Source organism: Tympanuchus pallidicinctus, unplaced genomic scaffold (genome assembly GCF_026119805.1).
Source record: "Tympanuchus pallidicinctus isolate F22 unplaced genomic scaffold, pur_lepc_1.0 scaffold22, whole genome shotgun sequence".
Lineage (NCBI taxonomy): Eukaryota > Metazoa > Chordata > Aves > Galliformes > Phasianidae > Tympanuchus > Tympanuchus pallidicinctus.
The window spans coordinates 24,640,665-24,662,415 of NW_026294739.1; the positions used below are offsets into that span (position 1 = coordinate 24,640,665).

The 21,751-nt window shown below is 61.3% G+C and overlaps 1 protein-coding gene across 5 annotated transcripts; it reads left to right on the forward strand.

Moving 5' to 3' along the window:
* The first annotated feature begins 973 nt into the window (after positions 1-973).
* Positions 974-20,677, forward strand: CBFA2T3 (CBFA2/RUNX1 partner transcriptional co-repressor 3). 5 transcript variants are annotated; one of them, XM_052686249.1, is made up of 13 exons: positions 7,091-7,316; positions 8,132-8,302; positions 12,981-13,127; positions 14,058-14,135; positions 14,671-14,912; positions 15,561-15,650; positions 16,321-16,502; positions 17,050-17,288; positions 17,378-17,463; positions 17,608-17,803; positions 17,923-17,991; positions 18,099-18,289; positions 19,658-20,677. In XM_052686249.1, the coding sequence occupies exons 3-13, from the start codon at positions 13,007-13,009 to the stop codon at positions 19,934-19,936; spliced, it is 1,773 nt and encodes a 590-aa protein (XP_052542209.1). In that variant the 5' UTR covers positions 7,091-7,316; positions 8,132-8,302; positions 12,981-13,006; the 3' UTR covers positions 19,937-20,677. The 5 variants fall into 5 exon arrangements, with proteins under 5 accessions (XP_052542206.1, XP_052542207.1, XP_052542205.1 ...); XM_052686246.1 differs by lacking the exons at positions 7,091-7,316; positions 8,132-8,302 and adding an exon at positions 974-1,388 and having other exon boundaries at positions 18,102-18,289; XM_052686245.1 differs by lacking the exons at positions 7,091-7,316; positions 8,132-8,302 and adding an exon at positions 978-1,388.
* Positions 20,678-21,751: the final 1,074 nt, after the last annotated feature.

Sequence of the window (21,751 nt, forward strand, 5' to 3'; positions counted from 1 at the left end):
CCCCTGGGTGCTGTGCCCCGTTCAGCCTGGCTGGGTGCTGTCTGGCTGCTCTGTGGTCCTTTGGCCCCGTGCTGGGGCTTCCCCGTGTCCCCAGCAGCACAGAGCCACGTGCGCTGTCCCCTGGGACCCCCAGCATCTCGCTGTCAGCCCTTCCAGCAGAGATGCTGAGGAGCACTGACCCCTCACAGCCCCCTCCCTGCCTGCACTCCCCTTTCTCTTCCCGTCCCCCTATGGCTGTGGGTTGGGGGAATGGAGTGGGAGCCCCGGGAGCCATCTGTGGGAGCCCAGGTGGCCGCCGAGACGCACCATCTGCTGAGCCACCTTCGGGGACCGTGCTGGCGCTGCTGTATTTTTAGGACGTGTTTCCTTCCCTCCCACCTGCAGCCTTTCGGTTTTCTAACAAGTTGTTTCTCTTGCTTGTGGCTGCTCTGATGGAGAGCTCCAGCCCCAGGGCAGGGGGTGGGCTGGGGGTGCACCCAACCGGGGGCCACCCTGTGCACAGGGCAGGCAAGGCACACACCGAGCAAGCACCAGGACACCAGCAGGCAAGGGACGTCCCATGCCCGTCATTCCTGTGCAAAGAGCTCAGTGCTTTGCAGGGCTGCAGCCAGAGGGATGAGCCCCTGGGGTTGCAGCACGCAGTGATCAGCTGCACGGGGCTGCAGCATGCTGTGCTGGGTTGCAGCACGCTGTGCAGCTCCCATCTACATGCTGCATGGCTATGCTGCTCCTGCCGTGCCACAGTGTGCTGTGCATCATCCTGCATCGTGCCAGCCGTGCCGTGCCAAGGCTGCATTTTGCCAGCTGTGCCACACTGTGCCGTGCCGTTCTGACCGTGCTGTGCTTCGCTGTCTGTGCCACGCTGCGTCTCAATGGCAATGCCATGCTGCGCCGTGCTGCCTGTGCCGAGCTGCAGCGTGCCCACCCCTCACCCTGAGGAAGTGAAGCCGGCACAAAGGGGAAGTTGTTGGAAAGTCAGACCGGAATGGCTGATAGGGAAGGCAGAGCTGGGCTTGGTCGCAGATGGTTCCTGTTGGGGAAGGACACGGGCGCAGCTGCCCGGCCTCCCCCCACCCGCCGCATTATCGCTGCCCGGCAGCTGTTCACCTTCCCCATCGCCATGGGATACGGCGCTGCTGCCGCTGCGGGCCCGGCGCTCACACGAGCGGCCGTGGCAGAGGGGCAGGCACCGTACGGGCAGGACGCCCCGCACTGCACCACGCAGCACTGAGCCCTGAGGCACGCAGCCGGCCCGGCGTGGCTCCTGCAGTGACACAGAGCCGTGCAGGAGCGGGCTGGCTGTGCCACGCACTGCTGGCACCGCACTGCTGCGATGCCCGGGGGCACCTCCAGGCTTGACGGGCACCCGTTTGGCAGGACCGGCCCAGGTAAGAGCGAGGTGGATGAGGGGAGATGGGGGCTGTGGCTGACCCACGTGCCTGTGTCGTGGTGATGCTGATTCATTCCTATGTCACTGGGCTGTGCAGGGGTGGGTTATACTATGGGGTGTCCCCATGGGGGTGGTGGCAGTGAGCGGGCATTGCTGAGCCTGCAGCATTGTGGCAGGAGAAGGCATGAGGACCTGTTTGCTGCCAGCCCCGCAATTTACCTTTCTGTAATGAGCAATCAGCTGCGGTTATGTCCCATCTGTGGAGTTTGAGCTCTCAGTTTGCCTGGTGATTTCTGTCAGCATTGGGTCAGCAGCCCACGTGCTGCTCAGGAGCACGTTCCCACACTCCCTGCCGTGGCAGTGGGGTCAGGCCTGGCCCCGTGGCTCTCCAGGTGCTCCTTGCAGCGTGGCAGCACCAGGATCGGCTGCAGGGGCTGTGGGTCCCCATTTGCTGTGCTGTGCACCCCCCCCAGCCCCATATCTGGGCACCCGCTGGGCTGTGCCGGGCGCGGGAAGGAAAGCGGCTGCCGGCTGAGTCACCGGCGTTTGTCTGCCCCGAGTGAACAATGCTGGCCCTCTGCCTTGCTTCCCCTTGCTCACCCCTTTTCCTGGCGGTAGCGAGCTCTGCAGCACCGTGCACTGGGCACAGCACCAGGCACTGGGGCACAGCACCAGGCACTATGCATGGAACCAGGCACCAAATGCAACACCATGCACTGGGCACAGCACTCTGCACTTGGAACAGAACCACGCACCACACACAGAAGCATGCACCAAGTGTAGCGCCATGCAGTGAGAGCAGCACCATGCACTGGACACAGCACCATGCACTAGGAACAGAACCGTGCACCAGCTGCAGCACCCAGTTGAGGCACAGACCCTCCAGATGCCAAGGGCTGGGGGTGTCCCCTCTCTGGGAGCAGCAGGGACCACAGGCCCAGCTAGAGATGCTGCTACTCACTCTGCCCTGGCACATGCTGGGTGCTGCCCGCAGAGCCCCAACGCTCGGTGCATCAAGGGCCGATAACGCAGGGCTGACCAGAAGGGTGCAGCGAGCAGAGCCGTGCAGATTGCTGCTGCCTGGTGGAGCTGCCAGTTGGAGGCTTGGCAAGAGAAATGTTTGTTTTGTTGGCCAAATATCTCAGCAAACTTCCTGATTTGCTTGAGGCCAGCCAGGCGGCGATAGGGCTGGTGGGGCCGTTGCTGCTCCTCACTGCGGTGTCGGTGCACAGAGCTGTTATCTCGGATGCGCAGCGGGCAGGGAAGAGGTGGGGAAAGGGAAATGAAATACAACAGAGGTGGCACATTTTTCTCTGGTGATAAGGAGCCCTGTTCTTAGCCTGGGAACCTGGAAACGACGCAGGTGGACGGAGGCTTCTGCACCGTCCACCACTGCTGCAGCATCTGGACCTTGCAATGCAACTCAGAGCTGCTGGGTGGCTCTGCTGTGAGCCTGGGGCTGCCCATGGTACGGCACAGCATGGCATGGCGTGGCACGGCAAAGTGCTGCTGTGCTGCCCCAGAGCAGGCTGCACTGGACCAACTCTTCTTATCGATTTTGCAGGGACCTGAGTTGTTAGAAGCGCAGTGAAAACTAATTAAGTCCCCATCATTAACAGGCTGCAGCAGTTTGGCAAGCAGAAGTGGGGCTGCGGTGCTGCAGTGGGACTGAGAGACGGACCTTAAGGCACAGAGAAGCTGCAAACACAGCCCCAGCAGCTTGGAGGCTCAGTGCACACAGAGGGACGGTGGCACATCCTGGACTCCCAGTGCCTGAGCCACGCTGTGCTCTTCAGTACAGGATGATAAGCAGCAGGGCCCGGCTTCCACGGGAGCACTCCCAAGCAGCAACGAATCTGTCCAGCCCAGCAGCAGGGGAAGGCAGCACAGCCAGAGCAGAGCCCCATCCCTCAGCAGTGCTGGCGACAGCCGCTTCCTGCACAGCAGATGTCCCTGCAGCGGATGCAGCTGCGGCGGGCGATAGCCAGCAGGGTGAGCTGCCGCCTCCAGCCGCTGGCTGCCCACCAGCTTATCTCCCCTTGTGCCACCCCTGCCCACTCCATCCATGGGAAGATGGGCTCCAGCCCCAACCGCTCAAAGGAGAGCGCTGAGGGCTGCAGAGCAGCTCCTGCGACGTGTCCAGGGATGGATTTGGGAGCTGAGGTTAAAGCAGTCCCCCCACTCTGTGCACTGGGGTGGTGGGGCTGTGCACTGCCCAGCGCTGGCTGCACGGTCCCTTGCTGCAGGGAGGCACCTGGTGATGCTCAGCCCCATGAGGTGTTCAGCCCTTTGGAGGCAGCAGGTTGGATGGGGGAACCCAGACGGGCAGGCAGACACGCGGGGTGACACCGGAAACCTGAGGGCACAGCTCAGTGCCTTCGCCCCCAGATGAGCCCCAGCATGGGGTGACTCAAGGAGTGGGGAGGGGAAGGCGTGAGGAAAGCAGCACCGAGAGCTGTTCTATAAAGCTTGGGGCTTGGGATTGCAACCCTCTGCAGCCTGAAGAGCAATGGGCTCTCACTGTTGGGCTCGGAGATCCTAAAGCTGTGCCACGGGGATCCCTTTGCCTGGGGCAGCTCCTCGGCGGCTCCCCAAGCCCTGTGCAGAAGGACACCCCTCCTCCATCCCCAAACTGAGCCTGAAATGATACGTCCTGGTGCCACCATCACTCGTGCATGGGACCACTGGAGCACTGCTGTAGGGATGATGCTCGGAGGTGGGAGATGCCATCTCCCCAGACAAAGAGCCAATATGTGCACGCTGAGCCATCAATTAGCAGTGACACAACAGACACAAAGCCCCAAAGTCGTTATAGAAGGTTCCAGCCCCTCTGGGAACCCACAAGGGTGGTGGGGCCTATCCTGCCCAGCCCCAGATTTGCAGGGGAAGGATTCCAGTGCTGTGCTGGACAGATCCTGGCTATCATTCCCTTGCAGGAGCTTATCTGCCAGCTCAGCTGCTTGCCGTGCTGCTCTCCCATTGCTGCAGAGCTGGGAGGGGGGGGTGGCTGTGTTGTCCCCATGCACCGACCCATGGGATCCACACGTGGCCTTGGGAGTGCTGGGCTGGGGGAGGGGGGGGTTGGGGGGGGACACGAAGGGGTTAACCCAGGGAAGTTTGCTCCCTCTCAGCCGTGATTTAAACCAGACCGAAAGGTTCTGTCATCCATCACACTAACAGCCAGATCGTTGTGTTTTAAAGTGTCTGTAATTGCAGCGATGCTGAGAGCGGGAGGGAGATAAAGGCTGGGGAGATGCGGGTGGGGGGGGGCACAGGGCTGGGAGAGCTGCCCCTGCTGGGTGGGGATGCTGCCTCCCTACTGGGTGCTGCCGCATTTGAGAGCATCCACCAACAGCACAGGTTCCCCCATGATGGGTTTGGGGCAAAACCCAAAGGTTTTATGCTCCAAATATTGCCTTTATCTCACGGCGACCGCATCACCGCCGCCCCCTCCGCGTGTGCTGGGGGGACAGCAGGTGACATCCCGCCCTGGTGAGGAGGTGGCCGTGGTCCCTCTGTCCCAGCAGCCGGAGCCACGTGCTGGCACGCCGACAGGGCATTATTAACATTCAGCCGAAGCCCTCGGAATGAAGCAGGCTGACACAAATGTTTATTTTCGCAGCGGTGAATTATGACTTCAATAGACCCAAATTACAGGGCTGTGTGTGCCGAATGGAAACACGGCGGCCTCTGGCACCCAAACGGCACCGGGTGGCACATGAACCAGGAATTGGGAAGGTGGGGGCTTTTCCCAGCAAGTCGCCAGGGATGGGGGGGGGGTTGTGACAGCGCAGGGCGGGCTGTGCTCATGGCTGTCACCTGCAGGCACTTACCTGTGGGTCTTGCAGCGAATCCAGCAGCTTGCAGGGCATCCCCGTGGCCTGCTCCCTGCTCTCCCGCTGCAAAGAGCGGTGGTAGAAAGCAGAGCATCACCAGGGAGCACTTTAGGAATGTCTAGGTGCTCCACCACGCGTGCACCATGTGCCCCAACGCACCCACGCTGCTGCGTTTGCATGTGCCAGACTGGGCTGCTGCTGCTGCTGCTGCTGCTGCTGCTGCTGCTGCTGCTGCTGCACTGCGGGGCTGTGCTGCTCAGCCCCAGGGCTCCTGGGGAAGCCCAGTGCTGGGAGCTGCAGTGTGAGGGTGGGCAAAGGGGCAACGCAAATGGGATTGCTGCATGCAGGTACACAGCAGCAGGAGTCTGAGGGGAGAAGGATGCTGCCCAGGCTGGCTTGAGAGGCTGGGATGTCCCGACTTGCAACTGGATGTGGTGCAGTGGGAGCTTGGCACGCAGCAGCCGTGCAGCGGTCATCTGGTGGCCGTGCAGAGGTCATTTAGTGGCCATGCAATGGTCATTTAGTGGCCGTGCAGTGGTCACAGAGTGACACAGCTGTGCTGTGGCCGCACCATGACCATGCAATGCCCAGGGCAGTGTCTGTGCAGCAGCTGTGCAGCTGTCCCACAGCGTCGGTGCCACGCAGCACTGGGCAGCAGTTGTGCAGTGCTGGTGATGCTCTGCCTGGCAGCACTGCCACCATCCCCAGTGCCCGGGCTGTGGGAAGAGGCGAGGATGACTGATGCAAGAAGCATACAGGCACTGCACGCAGCAACTTGCAGAGGGAGGCAGCTGCCAAGCAGAGCGATTACGCAAAGAGGCAGGGCTTCACTCGCAGGGAAATTAGCAGGGCTTGCGTTACCCGCTGCACAAGCCAGCAACAACATTGTAGTAGGAATTGGGGAGGGAGGGACACCCTTAATGTTGCCCCCCACTGCAGGCACAGGGCGCACAGCAGCACCCAGTCATGCAGGAAGGCTGTGCTGAGCACTGAGGTGGGCAGAGAGCTCCATACCTTCCTTATGTGTGCGGCTGGCCCCAGGGAGCCTGGCCAAAGAGGTGTGGGGTGGTGGCACCCCACGGCCAGGCGGGAGTGGGTGCATGGGTTGGGGGTGCACAGATGCTGTGGCTGCGTGTGTGGCGGCTCCCACTGCAACCTGGGCATCCCTGGGGCAGCAGGGGAAGGAAGCAAAGCAACCCCCACACCAGCCCCTCGCAGCCCCCAGCCCTTGGATGCCCCTTGCCAGCCTCCAGCCCCACGCACACATCTCCCATCACCATGCAAACCCTCACCCCAGCCCTTTGCATCCTCCCAGAACACGTGCAGCCCCCAACCCACACCTTCCCTCTCAGCTCTGCAGAACCCTGAACCTTTTGCAGACTCCAGCTCTCTGCAGTCTGGAGGTCGAGAGGGAAAAGAGGCAAGACTCCTAAACCTGGGCAACCCACCCGCCTCTGTGCGAGACCCCACGGGTTCCGTGCACCCTACGCAGCCCCCTCGACCCCGCGCACCCCTGTGCAAACCCCCGGTCCCTGCACCCCGCGCATCCCTTCGCTCCCGCGCTCCCCTCCATCTTCGCGCTCCCCCCGCCCGGATCCCCCCGCATCCCCCCCCACTCCCCGTTCGGGCGGCGGTGCCGGCGTGGGGCGCCCCCTAGCGGCGGCGGCGGCGACGCCGGCTGTAAGGCAGCGGCGCGGGCGGGCGGCGCTCACTCCGGGGCGGGCGGCGGCGGCTGCGGGCGGCCCATCCCCGCACGGGAGCGCGGCCGCGGGACTCCGTGGCCGCTGCACGGCGCCGGGGGATGGGCCGGAGGGCAGAGCGCAGGGGGCGAAGGGCCCCGAGGATTTGAGCGGTTTCTCCGCTCCCCAAGCGGCGTTCTTCCCGCCGTCCGTCCGTCCCCCCCCCGCCGGGGGCAGCGCCCCGACCCCCGGGCTGGCGGCTCCCGGCGGTTCGGGGAGCGGGGGGCAGGTGCCGGGGGGAGCCGCCGCCGTCTCGGGGCCGCTCTCCGCCCGCCTCGGCCTTAACGGGGCCGCGGGGCCGCCGCCGGTTCTCCCCGCGGTCTCCGCCTCGGGACGTACCTCCTCGGGACGGTGAGTGCCGGGGAGCGGGGCGGGGGTCGGGGCCGCTCCCGGTGCGCGGGGCTCGGGCTGCCGTCGGTGCCGCGGAGCGCTCCCGGAGCGCTGCACTCGGGATCTCTGCCGGTCTTGGAGAAGCCCCCGGTACGCGGGGGGACGGGAACGCTGGCAGCGCGGTGCCCGGTGCGGTTCCTCGCCCTGCGGAGCCGCGTCCGTGCGCTGCGGGGCTGCGGGGCGCTCCCCCGGGGCGGGGCGCGGTGCGGAGACCGCTGCTCGGCCGGCGTCCGCGTTCCGCTCCCCGTCGTTCGGCTGCGGGCAGAGCGCAGCCGTGAGCCCCGCACCGCCCCGAGCTGCCCGCGCGGCTGCGGGAGGCGTTGCTGCAAAACTCGGCGGGCGCGGAGCTCTGTGCCCCGCCGGTGGATTTGGCCGCAGGAGGGGCGCGGGGTGGCACCGGTGGACGGCCGCCCCGCACCGCCCCGCACCGCTCCGATCCCGCGGCCCCGCACCGCTTCTACGCGTTTTTCGCTGCAGGTTTTGGGGTTTTTTTTGTATTTTTGGGTTTTTTTTTCGCTCTTAGCCGAGGAAAAAAAAAAAAAAAAGCAACAACTTTGCAACTTCTCTTCGGTGTCACGGAGCCGCCGCCGCTTCATTTTGTTTTCTTAATTTGGGGTCACGTGCGCCTTGACAGTGCCTTTGAATCTGAGCGATGGTTTCGTCTCCAGCTCAGAAGGAGCTCCGCAGCTCTTCCCTCCGTTGTTTTCCCTCTGTTCGGGAACAAAGAGAGAATTTTTCTTCTTTTTTTTCCCTTTTCCTCCACCTTTAACTGAAAGGAATCTCAGTTACCCGCTCCTTTGTCGAGCGACTCGAGGACCGACCGCCGCCGTTTGGCTCCGGGAGCGGAGATGCTGCGGAGCCGTCCGGGAATCACACAGCGGGCACGGAGCAGCAGCGGGGGGCAGCGCTGAGAGCCCCGGCAGCCGCAGCCCCGCAGCGCCGCTCGGGTGAGGATCCGCACCTCCAGAGCCCCGAGTTTGGGGGCCGAGTCGGTTTGGGTTGAGCGGAGCGCTGGGGCTGCGTTTCCCTCCATGTGCCGGGGGAGGCGAGGGGGGCACGTTCTGTTTCGTAAACGCGCGCATAGGGAGGAGGAGGCGGAATGTTTTCCTATGGAGCTGGGTGCTGCCGTGGGGCTGGGTGCCGGTGTGCGGTGAGGCCTCGTGTGGGTGCGGGGTTTGATTTGTTGAGGAGTTAGAGGGTGGAGGATGCAAAAATGCAGCGGTGCTGTGCTTGGCCCCGGTGCTGCGTGCGCGGCGTGGGTCGGGGGCTCGGGGCACTGGCAGCTCGGGGTGGGCTGTGCTGCGCTCTGTGCGCCCTTATCTTCACTGTGACGAGTGGTCGGCTCCACTCAGCTCACGCTCAGAGCCCCACAGGGCTGCCCTGGGTGCTGTAGGACCCCGGGAGAAGAGGAGCTCACGGCACAAGTTGGGCACAGCTACCGGCACTGATTCAGCCCCTGGCCGGACGGCTGCAGCTGCGGCACAGGCGCGGTTTGAGCGGCTCAGGGCCTGATTCTGCAGGCAGCACCGGGAGCTCGGTGCAAAACCGGAGCGTCCGCAGTGCTGGGATGGAGGCTGAGCTGGCGGTGCTGCCCGGGTCGGGGCTTATTTTTGGATTTCCTGGTGCTTGTTTGCTGCCTCTCCTCCCAGCCCTCTCGGCCTCCCCAGGGGCAGCCCCACCTTGACGAGCCCGCAGCTTCCCTTCGGAAGATGCTGACCAACATTTCCAGAAAGCATCCGAAGGATTTCCTGTTTATTTTGCAAAATTCTCATTAATATTTTTCTTTTTTTTCCTGCCCTTATTGCATTAAATCTCGCACGGGTGAAATTGCCTTGAGATGGAGCCTGCGGTTAAAGAGAGACAAAGAGTTGGAGACGCAGCAGCCTGGTGGCTGTGGGGGTGCTTTGCTGGGCCCCCCCTCAGAGCCATCCCCATCCCAGTGCTTGTAGGGCCACGTGTGCCACTTGTAGGGACGAAGCCACCCTTGGACACTGCAGAAAAGACAGCACAGAGCGTTTTAACCTGAGGCCTGACACTGTGACCCCATGGTGTGCCCATAGCCGTGGCACAGGGACGTGGCCATTGCATGGGGACGTTGGTCTGTGCTGTGCCCAGACCCCTGGCCCTGGAATATGGCCACGGCACGGGGATGTGGCCCCATGGTGTGTCTGTGGGCACTGTATGGGGATTTGGCCCCACAGTGTGCCAGTATCTGCTGCACGAGGACGTGGCCACGGCACGGGGATGTGGCCCCATGATGCGCCCTTACCCACGGCACTGGGCCGTTGTACAGGGATGGGGTTTGCAGCCGTGGACGCCTCCTTTCTGGGCAATGCTTTGCAGAGCTCAGCCCCACACGTGCCCACGCTGGTGCTGTTTGCTCGCGGTGTTTAGAGAGTCTGTTTAAATCCCAGGTGCACACGCAGCTGGGGAACGGCACGGGGTGTGTGTTGGGGGGGGGGGGGGGGGGGGGGGGGGTGCCACGTCCTCCTGCAAACTGCTGGTGCTGGGGCACGGCACCGGGCAGTGCGGCAGGCTCCGTCCCGTGCTCCCCCAGCACTGGATGGGTCGGGTTTGCAGCTGGAGGAGCGCAGGGACAACGGGATCCCGCTCGGTCCCACGCTGAGTCACGCGCTCCGGCGCTCAGTCCCGAGACGCTTTTCCAGGCAAAGGCTGAAACGCACAAAATGTTCGACTTGTAAAATATGTAGCGTGAGAAAATAGCCTTTTCTGCTCTCCTCCTCGCCGCCGCCGCTCCCCCTGCCCCATCTGCTCGCTTGGAACGCCGCCCGAAGCCCGGGGGGGGGGGGAAGGGGGGGGTGAGACCGCGAGAGCGATGCAGCTGACGGCACGGGGGTCACCGGTGATCAGCGCCGCGCTGGGGAGCCGTGCCACCCCGCATCCATCACAGGGGCTGCGTCGGGTCCGTGGGGATGATGCACGGCGAAAGCGTCCTCCTTCCTTCCTGCGTGCGTCTGCCGGCGTCTCTCCCCGCTCCGGGTGCGTTGCGGGGGGGATGCGGCCGTTCCCAGGGCAAGGGGAGGAGGGGGGGGCTTTGGAGCGGGGCGTCACGGGGAGGCCATGGGAAATACCCTACGAGGAACCCGGGAGGGAGCCGAAATCCCCGGAGCTGGCGACGAGCCATTGTTTTCACCAGCCACCTTAATCCATCATTATCTGGGCATATTTCGGATCCTTGCCAAGAGCAAGGTGGGAAGGGGGGGCTGCGAGCATGCTTTCCCTATTCCCCTGCCATCCTTTTTGCTGCCTGTGTGTAATTAACAGAGTAATTAAAAACAGGATGAGTTAATTGGTATTCATTTATGTGGCAGATGTTTTTAATTGAGATACGAAACAATTTACCTGTTTACATAAACAATAGCAAATGAAGGCTTGTAAAACAGAGAGGGCTTTTTCTTGTAGGGTTGGGGTTTTTTTTTTTTTTTCCTTTTTCTTTTTTAATTTTTTTTTTAAGGAAAATCAAAATGCCCTCCTTCCCTCCTTCCCTCTCACCCTCATTGCGTTGGCTGGGAGCTGTGGTTGGGTTGGATCAGTTTGGGTTTCAGGGAGAAGCACCCAGGGATTGTGGGCACCCCGTGGTGCTGGGCTGGTGCAGCCAGGCTGGGGGCTGCCCTGGGGGCTCCTCACTTTCAATCTGTCAGCCCAGAGCAGTTCATCCCCACCCTGCCTCTGTTCTGGGATCCCATTGCAATCTCAGCAAAACCCATTTGGATGTGGGGTAGCTCTTTGGTCAGCAGCATCCTTCCAGCACCGTGATGCTCCGTGTCCTCACCGGTGTCACCCTGTGGTCACGGTGTCCCCAAGGTGGGACTTTTCCCCATGCTTGGGCTGTGTTCTAGAGCTGATGGCAGCACTGGGGAAGGTTTGGCTTGGTGAGCATCCCTGTGAGTATCTCCATGAGCATCCCCATGGACATCCCCACAGGCATCCCCACAGCCTCGGTCGCGTGACCCCAGCTGCTCCCTGAGGGATGGGATGCTCAGCACCCCCATCACCATGTTCTGTACCAGGAAGGCAGCAGGGTGGCTGTGCCCCCACCTCCCCACGTGCGTTGCCCCGACCCCTGCCCGCTCGCACACGTGGAGCTGCCGCCGGCTCAGCGCTGCCCTAACGTACTCCAGATGGAGCGGCTCCGGCCCTCGCAGTCCTATCTGGGAGTTGTTCTTGGCCCCCGTGGCACCAGCAGCTGAGCAGCAGGAATGCTTTCCTTTGTTTGGGAGGCAGCCTGGCTTCGGGAGACGTCGCCTCCAGCATCTGGATTTCATTTGTGGCCATTTGGAGAGCATGAAAGATGCTGTTCTTTTAATTCCCTTTTAACCCCTTCGTCGCCGACGGCTCTCCGGACCGTGCTCCGTGCTGGGGGATGCAGAGGGGCTGCAACCACCCCGTGTGCTGTGCAGCCCCTGTGGGTACGGCCCTGCTGTCCTTGTCCCCAGCTGCCCCATTGAGCAGAGGGACGGCTGCATCGCACGATGCTTGCAGTGGTGGCACAGCCATCGGCCAGTGGGGACCGTGCCCAGCCCAGCGTGCTGGGGGTTAAAACCCTGCGGTGTGACAAATGGGGTTTGGGGGCACGGGGGTCCGGCATCCCATTCCCAGGGGGGAGGCAGGGCGGGGTGCGGCGGCGGAGCAAAGACTAATCCTTTTATTTTTATATTATTACTTATTCATCTGGGCTGCGCTGAGCCTAATGGAAACCAGATGTAGGAAAACAGACACAGCCCCAAGCGGCTGGGACAAATTACCCCAAAGGAAAAAAAAAAAAAAGAAAAGAAAAAAGAATAAGAAAACGGGGGGGGGGGGGGGAAAATTCCAGCGGAGGTTGAGCGGCGCTGGGGAAACGCTGCCACGTTTGGGGGCAGAGTGTGAGCACTGCCTGGTGACCCCTGGGAGGGCCGGAGGGACACGTGGCAGGCTGCGGGATGCTGTCACTGCAGGGGCATTGGGGGGCAGAGGTTGGGGTGTGCAGAGGGAGAGACGGCGTCCCGCCGTGGCCCCGTGGGGTCACTGCATTGCTTTGGGTGTTTCTGGGCTCCAGTGCTGAGCAATGCCACATTTTGGGGCCGCCTCTTGCTCCCGTGCTCACGCGGTGGTGTTTGGACTGCGAACACAGCCGGGAAAATTTATGGCTTGGAGAGGAGGGGGGAAGAAAAGGAAAGAAATCACACGCCCAGATGCAGCGGTTCCGCGGGTGTTTGTTCAGCTTCGTGGAAAATCTCCTCCCGGTGGGGAGCGTGGAACAGCCGTGTTGGCGCCGCGGTTCTCCGGCGTGGGGACAGGGCTGGATGGGGACAGGGCTGGATGGGGACAGGGCTGGATGGGGTCAGGGCTGGATGGACACTCTGTGCCAGACGGGTGTTGCTGGACTCGGTGCCGTCTCCAGGGCCGCCCCCTGAACCCCTCATCTCACCCCGTTTGCCCTCGGGGCTGGGTGCTGCTCTGCTGTCAGATGCACCACGTGTCCGCACCCCGTCCCGCCGCCCCGCACAGTGCGCCAGGTGCCCCACACTCCCACCCCGCTGTGGGGTCCGGACACATCCCAGAAAGGTCCCCGTTGTGCCCTACCCACCCAGGTGCCGCTCACCACCCGCCCTGTCCCCGCAGACCCCGCCGCACCACGGGCTGCCACCATGCCCGACTCGCCGGCCGACGTCAAGACGCAGCCCAGGTCCACGCCGCCCAACATGCCGCCGCCGCCGCCCGCCGTCACGCAGGGAGCCACGCGTCACCCCTCCTTCACACCCAGCACCAGTGAGTATGGGGATGGGGATTGTGTTGGGGATGGGTGGCAAAGTTGGGCTTGCACCGTGTTGGGGTGGTGCGGCGTCCTCGTGCCATCCGTGTGCCAGAGTAGGGATTGAGGCCGCGTGCGCTCTGCCCATTCCTGGAGAGACGCTTGGGGATGGGGATGTCCAGGTCCAGGTCTCTCTCCTGCCATGTGGTCACCAAATAGGAGCAGCACCGGTGCACAACTGCCGCAGGGTGCTGGGACAGTGTCACGGCCCCACGTGGTGGGGCTCCTCCTGTCTGTGTCCGGGTCACAGTGTGCTGCCATCAGGGTCTCTAGCTGGGGGGAGCCCCGGCCGCACCAGTGCTGTGTGCACTCATCGTGTGCCTGCAGGGCTCACACTCAGCTTGGTCCCAACACCGATGGGGCAGCCCTGGGATACTGATGGGCAGCTCAGGTGGGCAGGGGATGAGGCAATCCCTGCCACCAGGGCTGCTGTGGCTTGCTGAGGTCTGTCTCTAAGCACATGCATGCCTGTACCTCCTTCTTGCATAGAAACCCCATCAGGGATGAAACAGTCCCAAAACGACACCCCAACACCAGCCCTGCTCCCAACCAGATGTCCTCTAATTAGAAATCAGATTGTGCCCGTCTGTGCTCTGAGGGGTTTTGCTTTTTAATCCCAACCCTTCTGCAGGGGCCAGCAGTGGGCATCTCCATCCCATGGGTATGGGCGCCCTGCCACCGCCCTGGCCCTTCTTTGGGGCAGCGTTTTGACTTGTTCTCAGCCTCGTGGAAGTTTTGCCAGGGACCCAATGGGACAGTGAAGCACCCTCTGAGCTCCAGTGGGTTGCACGGAGCTGTGCCTGTGGTGCTGTGCACAAACCAGGCCCCCCCGGGCTGAGAGCTGTCCCTCTGCTCTCTCATCACAGCGTGTTTTATTTTGCTTGCAGATCGAGACGCTGTCCCTCCGACGTTTCTTCCTCGCGGCCGTTTTCATGGTTGCTTGAAATGGTCGATGGTCTGTCTCTGTAAGTAAAGTGAAGCACACGCTCTCATGAGAGACCTGAGGTGCAGCACCACCCCCGGCCCCTCTCCTTGCCCCCGTCCCAAAGATGCACACCCCATCCCCATGCCAACCAAGGGACACGTGTGGCAGCTAACTTAGGAACGCACCTGTCACGGGAATAAAAGCAGTTGTGGCCACAGGGTTATTTTAGGCCCCTCTTTAGTGCTGCACGGCACCGCGAGGTCAGTGCATGCGTGGGGCATGGCCGTGCTGCCCGGCGCTGCGGGATGTGAGCGGGGCACTGGGTGCTGCTCCAGCCCGGTGCTCTGTGCCCCAAAGGGACCCCAGCCCCCGGTACCCACAGGATGCTCAGGGCTCCTCTCCTCTCCTCTCCTCTCCTCTCCTCTCCTCTCCTCTCCTCTCCTCTCCTCTCCTCTCCTCTCCTCTCCTCTCCTCTCCTCTCCTCTCCTCTCCTCTCCTCTCCTCTCCTCTCCTCTCCTCTCCTCTCCTCTCCTCTCCTCTCCTCTCCTCTCCTCTCCTCTCCTCTCATTTCGCAGTGATGAACGGCAGCAGCCACTCGCCCACCGCCATCAATGGGGCTCCATCCACCCCCAATGGGTTCAGCAATGGCCCGGCCACCTCCTCCAGCGCCTCGCTGTCCACCCACCAGCTCCCACCAGCCTGTGGAGCCCGGCAGCTCAGCAAACTCAAGCGGTTCCTCACCACCCTGCAGCAGTTTGGCAATGACATCTCGCCTGAGATTGGGGAGCGGGTGCGCACCCTCGTCCTGGGGCTCGTGGTACGTGCGTGGGGAGCGGCGAGGGCTGCCCTCCCTGTGTCTGTTTGGGATGGAGACGATGGGTGGAGATGATGCTCAGTCTTTAGCATTAGGCTAGATGTTAGGAGACACGGGCTGAAAAGAGAGGTTGTGGGTGCGCCATGCTTGGAAGTGCCCAAGGCCAGCTTGGATGGGACTTTGGGCATCCTGATCTGGTGGGTGCAACTGCATGCATGGCAGGGAGCTGGAACTGGGTGGGCTCTAAGGTCCCATCCAACCCAACGCAACACAACTCATTTTGTCATTCTATGGGCTTGTGATCTTTAAGATGCCTTCCAACCCAGCTGTTACGGCTGTGTGATGCTCTTGGTCTCTTCCAACCCAACTCAACACATACTATCATTCTGTGGCTCTGTGGTCTTTAAGGTCCCTCCAACTTTACCTTTTCCATGGCTCTATGATCTCTAAGGACCCTTCCCATTCAAACCAACCCATTCTATGGTTCTATGGTTCTACGGTATGGTTAAATGGCAAGAAGGGGCCCCTTGGTGCTGCAGCGCCTTAAGTTAAGTGGATAAACGGAGATAAAAGGAGGCACCTCACAGGTTCTGCAGAGCAGAGGGTTCCCCTGGAGCAGCACGGGGGGCTGAGCGGGTGCTGTCCCCACAGAACTCCACGCTGACCATCGAGGAGTTTCACGCCAAGCTGCAGGAGGCCACCAACTTCCCACTGCGGCCCTTTGTCATCCCCTTCCTGAAGGTGGGTGCCCTGTGTGTCCCTCCCATGGCGCGGGGTGAGGACCGTCTGCAAACCATTTGCAATTCATTCAAAAAATCCCCTTTTTGGACATTTCCTTTCATTATTTTGTTTTTCCGCTGCGGGGGGATTCGCCCATCGCTGCCTTTCCTGGCAGATGTTCCAGCCCTGTAAGCTGGGTGATGCTGAACCCATGCCCTCTCCCCACTCGTGTGTTCTTTGCTGCCCCACAGGGAGCTGCACGGGGCTGGGGGGGACAGCAGAGCATCCCCAAGGCCGGCACCCTGCTCCCAGCTGCTCCCACCCTGGGCTCCAGCTGCTTCCCATTACCCTAAGTGCAAGCAGCCGGGCGCGGCGTGCTTCCCAGACTCTGGATTTTTTGGTTGGTTGGCTGGTTGTTTTTTTTGGGGGAGGATTGTTCCCCCAGCCAGGGAAAAGGGCGGTGTGCGTCTCTGCCTCGCGCTAACGTGTCGGACAGATGGGGGTTTGGCTGCAGATCAGCTGCCTGAAGAGAAAAGCAGAGCTGGCAGCCGGAGCACCTGGCTTACATGTGTTCCTGCTGCTCCGCCGCCGCTGCTCTGAGAGCTATGAGGATGGGGGTGGCTGCTTTTGGGGCGGCTTTCGGGGCACCACGATGGGGTCTGGACTTTTGCTCCACACCCTCTCCCTCCAGGCCAATCTGCCCCTGCTGCAGCGTGAGCTGCTGCACTGCGCCCGCATGGCCAAGCAGAGCCCGGCGCAGTACCTGGCGCAGCACGAGCAGCTGCTGCTGGATGCCAACGCCTCCTCACCCATCGACTCCTCCGAGCTGCTCCTGGAGGTCAGCGAGAGTGGCAAGAGGAGGACACCAGACAGGTGAGGATGTGGTTTAGTAGGGATGTATCCGTACCGCCCCACACGGTCAGGGGTGCCAAAGGGGTTGACGGTTCTGGATGAGGTAGTCTGGGATAGGATGCGCGGTTTGGGATGGGGGTGCGTGGATCGGGGTCTGGTGCTCAGTCCAGCATAAGGTTGCAGGATTTGCATGTGCTGCATGGTCCAGAATGTGGGTGTGGGATCTGAGAGGTGGAGCAGAGTCCAGGGTGGAGATGTGCAGTCAGGGATGGGGTGCGTGTCCAGGATGTGGTGCGCAGGCTGAGATGAGGATGTGCAGTCCGGAATGTGGGATGTGTTCTGGGATGTGATGCGTGGTCCAGGATACAGCGCACAGTCTGCAGTGGGGTGCATGGCCTGAGAAGGGCTGGGTGCAGGCCAGGATGGTGGGGGGAACAAGTGCAATGTGGGGTGGTGTGTAGTCAGGGGTGCGAAATGGGTGCCTGTGTGAAGGGCTGTGCACGGATGCTTGGAGACCCCACGGGGACCCCATGGGAACCAACATCCTCTCCCCCCTCACTCCCCCTAGGACCAAAGAGAACGGTTTGGACCGCGACCCCCTGCACCCCGAGCACCTCAGCAAGCGGCCGTGCACCATGAGCCCGGCGCAGCGCTACAGCCCCAGCAACGGGCTGAGCCACCCCCCCAACGGGCTGCCCCCCCCCCCCGGCCCCCCGCCCCAGCACTACCGCCTGGAGGACATGGCCATGGCGCACCACTATCGCGACACCTACCGCCACGCCGACCCCCGCGAGCGCCCACGGCCCGGTGAGCTCAGCTCCCTGCTTTGGGTGGATGTGTGGGGCTGGGAGGGATGCGGAGCTGACTCCCCCCCCAACCTCATGCTTGGTTTGCAGCTGTGCACGGGGCGCGCCAGGAGGAGGTGATCGACCACCGGCTCACCGACAGGGAGTGGGCAGAGGAGTGGAAGCACCTCAACAACGTACGTAGAGCCCCCTGCCCGCCCCCAGCTCCCACCGTGTCCCCCCTATGGCCTTTTTCCCCGAGCGTCTTTTGCTCCCATGGCCCAAATCCCACCCCTGCACCCAGCATTGCGGCCTCCCATCCCCGCTGTTCCCCCCTGCAGCTGCTAAACTGCATCATGGACATGGTGGAGAAGACGCGGCGGTCGCTGACGGTGCTGCGGCGGTGCCAGGAGGCCGACCGTGAGGAGCTCAACCACTGGATCCGCCGCTACAGCGACGCCGAGGACATGAAGAAAGGCAGCCCCCCCTCCGCCCGGCCCCACAACAGCTCCTCCAGCTCCGAGGCACCCCAGTTAGGTATTGGCCTGGGGGGCTGCACCCTCTCCGGGATGCTCGTGCCGTTCCCCCAGCACCGGGTTGGGACGGAGGGGGTGGCTGCTGCTAACGTGTCCCCTCCTGACGTTGCTCCTTTGTAGATGCGCACCGGGATTTTGCACCGCGGCCGCTCTCAGGGTACATGCCTGAGGAGATCTGGAGGAAGGCTGGTGAGTGTGGTCCCTCTGCATCCCCTCCTCATACCCACGGGGCCGGAGGGAGCCGGGAGCCCCCGAGGTGCCCACTCACCCTGCCACGCTGCCCGCCTCCCTTCCAGAAGAAGCCGTGAATGAGGTGAAGCGGCAGGCCATGTCCGAGCTGCAGAAAGCTGTGTCGGATGCTGAGCGCAAAGCCCACGAGCTGATCACCACTGAGCGCGCCAAGATGGAGCGGGCGCTGGCTGAGGCCAAGCGGCAGGCATCCGAGGATGCCCTCACAGTCATCAACCAGCAGGAGGACTCCAGTGAGGTGGGATGGGATGCGATGTGGGACCCACGTCTGTGCGTGCCAGTGGCACCCCGGGGTGGTGGCAGCAGTGTTGTCAGGATGGGAAGAAAAGGGGATTTTGGGAGGAGAAGGAGGCAGGATCTGAGGTTGGGGCGTGTGATCCTATGTGCAGCGCAGGATGGGGGTGCGAAGCTGGGGATGGGGTGCAGAATCCAGGATAGGATGTGTGGTCTGGGATGGAGTGAATGGTCCAAAATGGAGGCATGATACAGAGTGGGGGTGCACTGGAATGGAATGGGAGCCCAGGAATGATGCATGGTCCAGAATCAGGGAGCACAGTTGGATGGCGTGTGTGGCCCAGGATAGGGTGCTCAGTCCGAGGTGAGGATGCATGGTCAAGAGTGGGGTGCGTGGTCCAGGGTGGGGTGTATGGTTCAGGGTGGGGTGTAAGGTCTGGGATGAGAGCCTGCAGTCTGGTGGAGCATTCATAGTCCAGAAAGCAACGTATGGTTTGGGATGTGGTGCTTGATGCAGGGAACAGACTGCAGGATGGATAGAATGCATGGGCTGAGATAGGGTGCGTGGTCCAAGGCCATGGGAATACAGTCAAGGATGGGGTATGTGGTCCAGGATGGAGTGTGCAGTCTGAGATGAGGTTGCACAGTCCAGAATGGGGGTGCACGCTCTGGGATGGGGTGTGTGGTCCAGGAACAGGGTTCATGGTCCAGGATGAGGTGTGTGGTGTAGGAGCAACAGTTCACACACTATAGGGGTGGATGCTGTGGTTGTCATTTGTGCAGACATCAGCTCTTCCACAAAACATTCACAGCAGCTGAGCATAAGACAAAGATATTACAAATGATGAGTTTGAGCACATGTACCAGACCATACGGGAGACCTTATTGCTCTCTTCCAATATCTGAAAGGTGCTTACAGCGAGAGCGGGGTTGGTCTCTTCTCACTGATGACAGGTGACAGGCTGAGGGGAAGTGGCCTTAAGTTGCACCAGGGTAAGTTTAGGTTGAGTCACCATCCCTGAATGTGTTTAAAAACCACTTGGATGTGGTGCTCAGGGACATGATTTAAAGGAGGGTTGTTAGGGTAGTTTGGTTACGTTGTGGTTGGACTCGATGATCTTTAAGGTCTTTTCCAACCTGAGTGATTCTGTGATTCTGTGACTTGGTGCACAGTTCGGAAGGAGGTCGCACGAATTGGGGTGTGGGGCACAGCCCAGAACGCAGATGCGCAGTTCATGGATCCATGGATTCATGGTCCAGGAGTGCAGGGCACGGTGCAGGAGCAGGGAGCACAGCCTGGGATGGGATGGGGCTGGGCTGGGTCGGCCTCCCCCCTTCCCCAGCACTGAGTTGTGCCCTCCTGTCCCCTCAGAGCTGCTGGAACTGCGGGCGCAAAGCGAGCGAAACCTGCAGCGGCTGCAACACCGCCCGCTACTGCGGCTCCTTCTGCCAGCACAAGGATTGGGAGAAGCACCACCACGTCTGCGGGCAGACTCTGCAAGGGCTGCCGGCCCCCTCCGTCCCCACAGGCGTGGGGCAGCCCGAGGCGGTGCCCCCCATGGCCAGCAGCCCCAGCGATGCCGGCTCGGCGGGCGCATCTCGTGCCGGCACACCGGGGACCCCGGCGCCACTGGAGAGCGCATCGCGCTGAGCGCGGACTGACGCCCATGGCAGCTCTCTGCTCCCACACTGGGTGACCTCCGAACCGACCTCGAGCTCTCAGATAATCCTCACGGATCCTCAAACTGGGCTTTACGTGGAGTTAAGGCAACTACCCATCGTTCTCTGTTCTCTCTTCGGTCTTTGTTTTTTGGCCTTTTTTTTTGGTTGCTTTTTTTTTTTTCCCCCCGTCCTTTGGGCTGTTCCTTGCTACCCGGTGGCTTTTGGCATTTTTTTCTATCCATTTTTCTTTTTTTTTTTTTTTCCCTCGTTTCTGGATGAGGAGCTCACTCACAGGAAGAGGAAGAAGATTTGTTTCTTCATCTTCATCTCTTTTTTTTTTTTTTTGTAAAAAAAAATAAAGAAAATAAAAACAAACACGTCGGACTCTTTGGCTTTAAGTAAGAAATTGTAAAAAAAAAAATAAAAAATAAAAAAAAAGGAAAATCCCAAAAAGCAGACACCGCCGAGCCCAATGGAAGCTCACCTGTAACTACCTTGCTAGCTAGCCAAGAACAGACCAGACCCACCTCTGCTCCAAAGGAAATCCAAAAACCAGACAGATCCAAACGTCTCTCCACTGCCAAAGTTCGTTTCGTTCCGTTGCTGCCCCATCCTCACAGCTCCGCTCACGGAAGGACAGACGGACGCACCGCGGGTTGGAAGAGTTTCTATTACCATAAAGCAAAAAAAAAACAAAAAGAATTTTTTTTTTTTTTTTTTTTAAGAAAAAGACGAAACAAAAAGCAAAAAAAAAAAAAAAAGAACAAAAAAAACCCAAACAAACAAAACGACCCGACAAAAAAAAAAGACGCAGCGCCTCCCCACGTGGCACTGGGGGGGGAGCGGGGACGCGGTGCAGCCCTACCTCTGCCCAGTGCCTGAGATGGGAATGGCGCAAGGGATGGAGCCGTCTGCGCCCAACCTGCTCCCTGCATTGGATATTTTGGGGTTGAATGCAACGATTTCCAGGAGGGAAGGAGAAAAAGAAAGCAAGCAGCACCTCCCCCAGGAGGCGGACAAAGACGTGTGGGTGATTTTGTATATCTCGCAGCATTGTACAAAGCGCGGAGGACGGAGTGCAATACAGAAAGTGCGCGGCTCCGGGAGGAGGGACCCAGTGCTGCACCTTCACAGGAATGTAAATAGCGTCTGCAGAGGTCCAAAAAGCATCGTGACGACGGCGATGGTGATGAGAAGAGACATTTGCCAAATAAAGGATGGTGATCCGCACGGGAGGATGTGGCGTGTAGGAGCTTAGGCTGACCCGCGAAGCAGAAGTCATGTGCTCGATAGGAGCTTTAGTTTTCCGGATTTGCAAAAACCCATCCCGTGTGTTTTCCGTAGGCAGGGGAGGAGGAGGGGGTCAGGCTGCTCTGCTTGTGGTGCTGAGGGGCTGCCCCGGCCGTGCCGTGGCGTGCCGTGCCCTACCATGATGTGCCGTGGCGTGCCACTGCGTGCCGCGGGATCCCATGCCATAGTCATCGTGTGCTATGGTGTGCCGTGCCGTGCTGTGCCATGCCGTGCCACGGCGTGCCGTAATGTGCCGTGCCATGCTGTGCCATGCCATTCCATGGCGTGCCAAGCCATGCCACTGCACATCATGCTGCAGGTGCCGTGCAGTGCCGTGCTGTGCCACGGCGCCGTGGTGCCCCGTGCCATACCGTGCCACAGCATGTGCCATCTCCCACCCCCAGCCCCACTGCCAGGCTGTGTGCACCCCAACACCCCGTGCCGGGGGCAGCGCCGGGGGCCCCTCGCGTGACTGTTCACTTTATTTATGGTGTGACATATGTAATATTGTCTA

What these genes read in the sequence shown, in the direction of transcription:
- CBFA2T3 (XM_052686245.1), top strand. Translation starts at nt 1,334, where the DNA reads ATGCCCGGGGGCACCTCCAGGCTTGACGGGCACCCGTTTGGCAGGACC. An exon ending in GTTTGGCAGGACCGGCCCAG is followed by an intron (nt 1,389 to 12,980) that starts GTAAGAGCGAGG and finishes CTGTCCCCGCAG; the next exon opens with ACCCCGCCGCACCACGGGCT. An exon ending in AAGAGGAGGACACCAGACAG is followed by an intron (nt 16,503 to 17,049) that starts GTGAGGATGTGG and finishes CACTCCCCCTAG; the next exon opens with GACCAAAGAGAACGGTTTGG.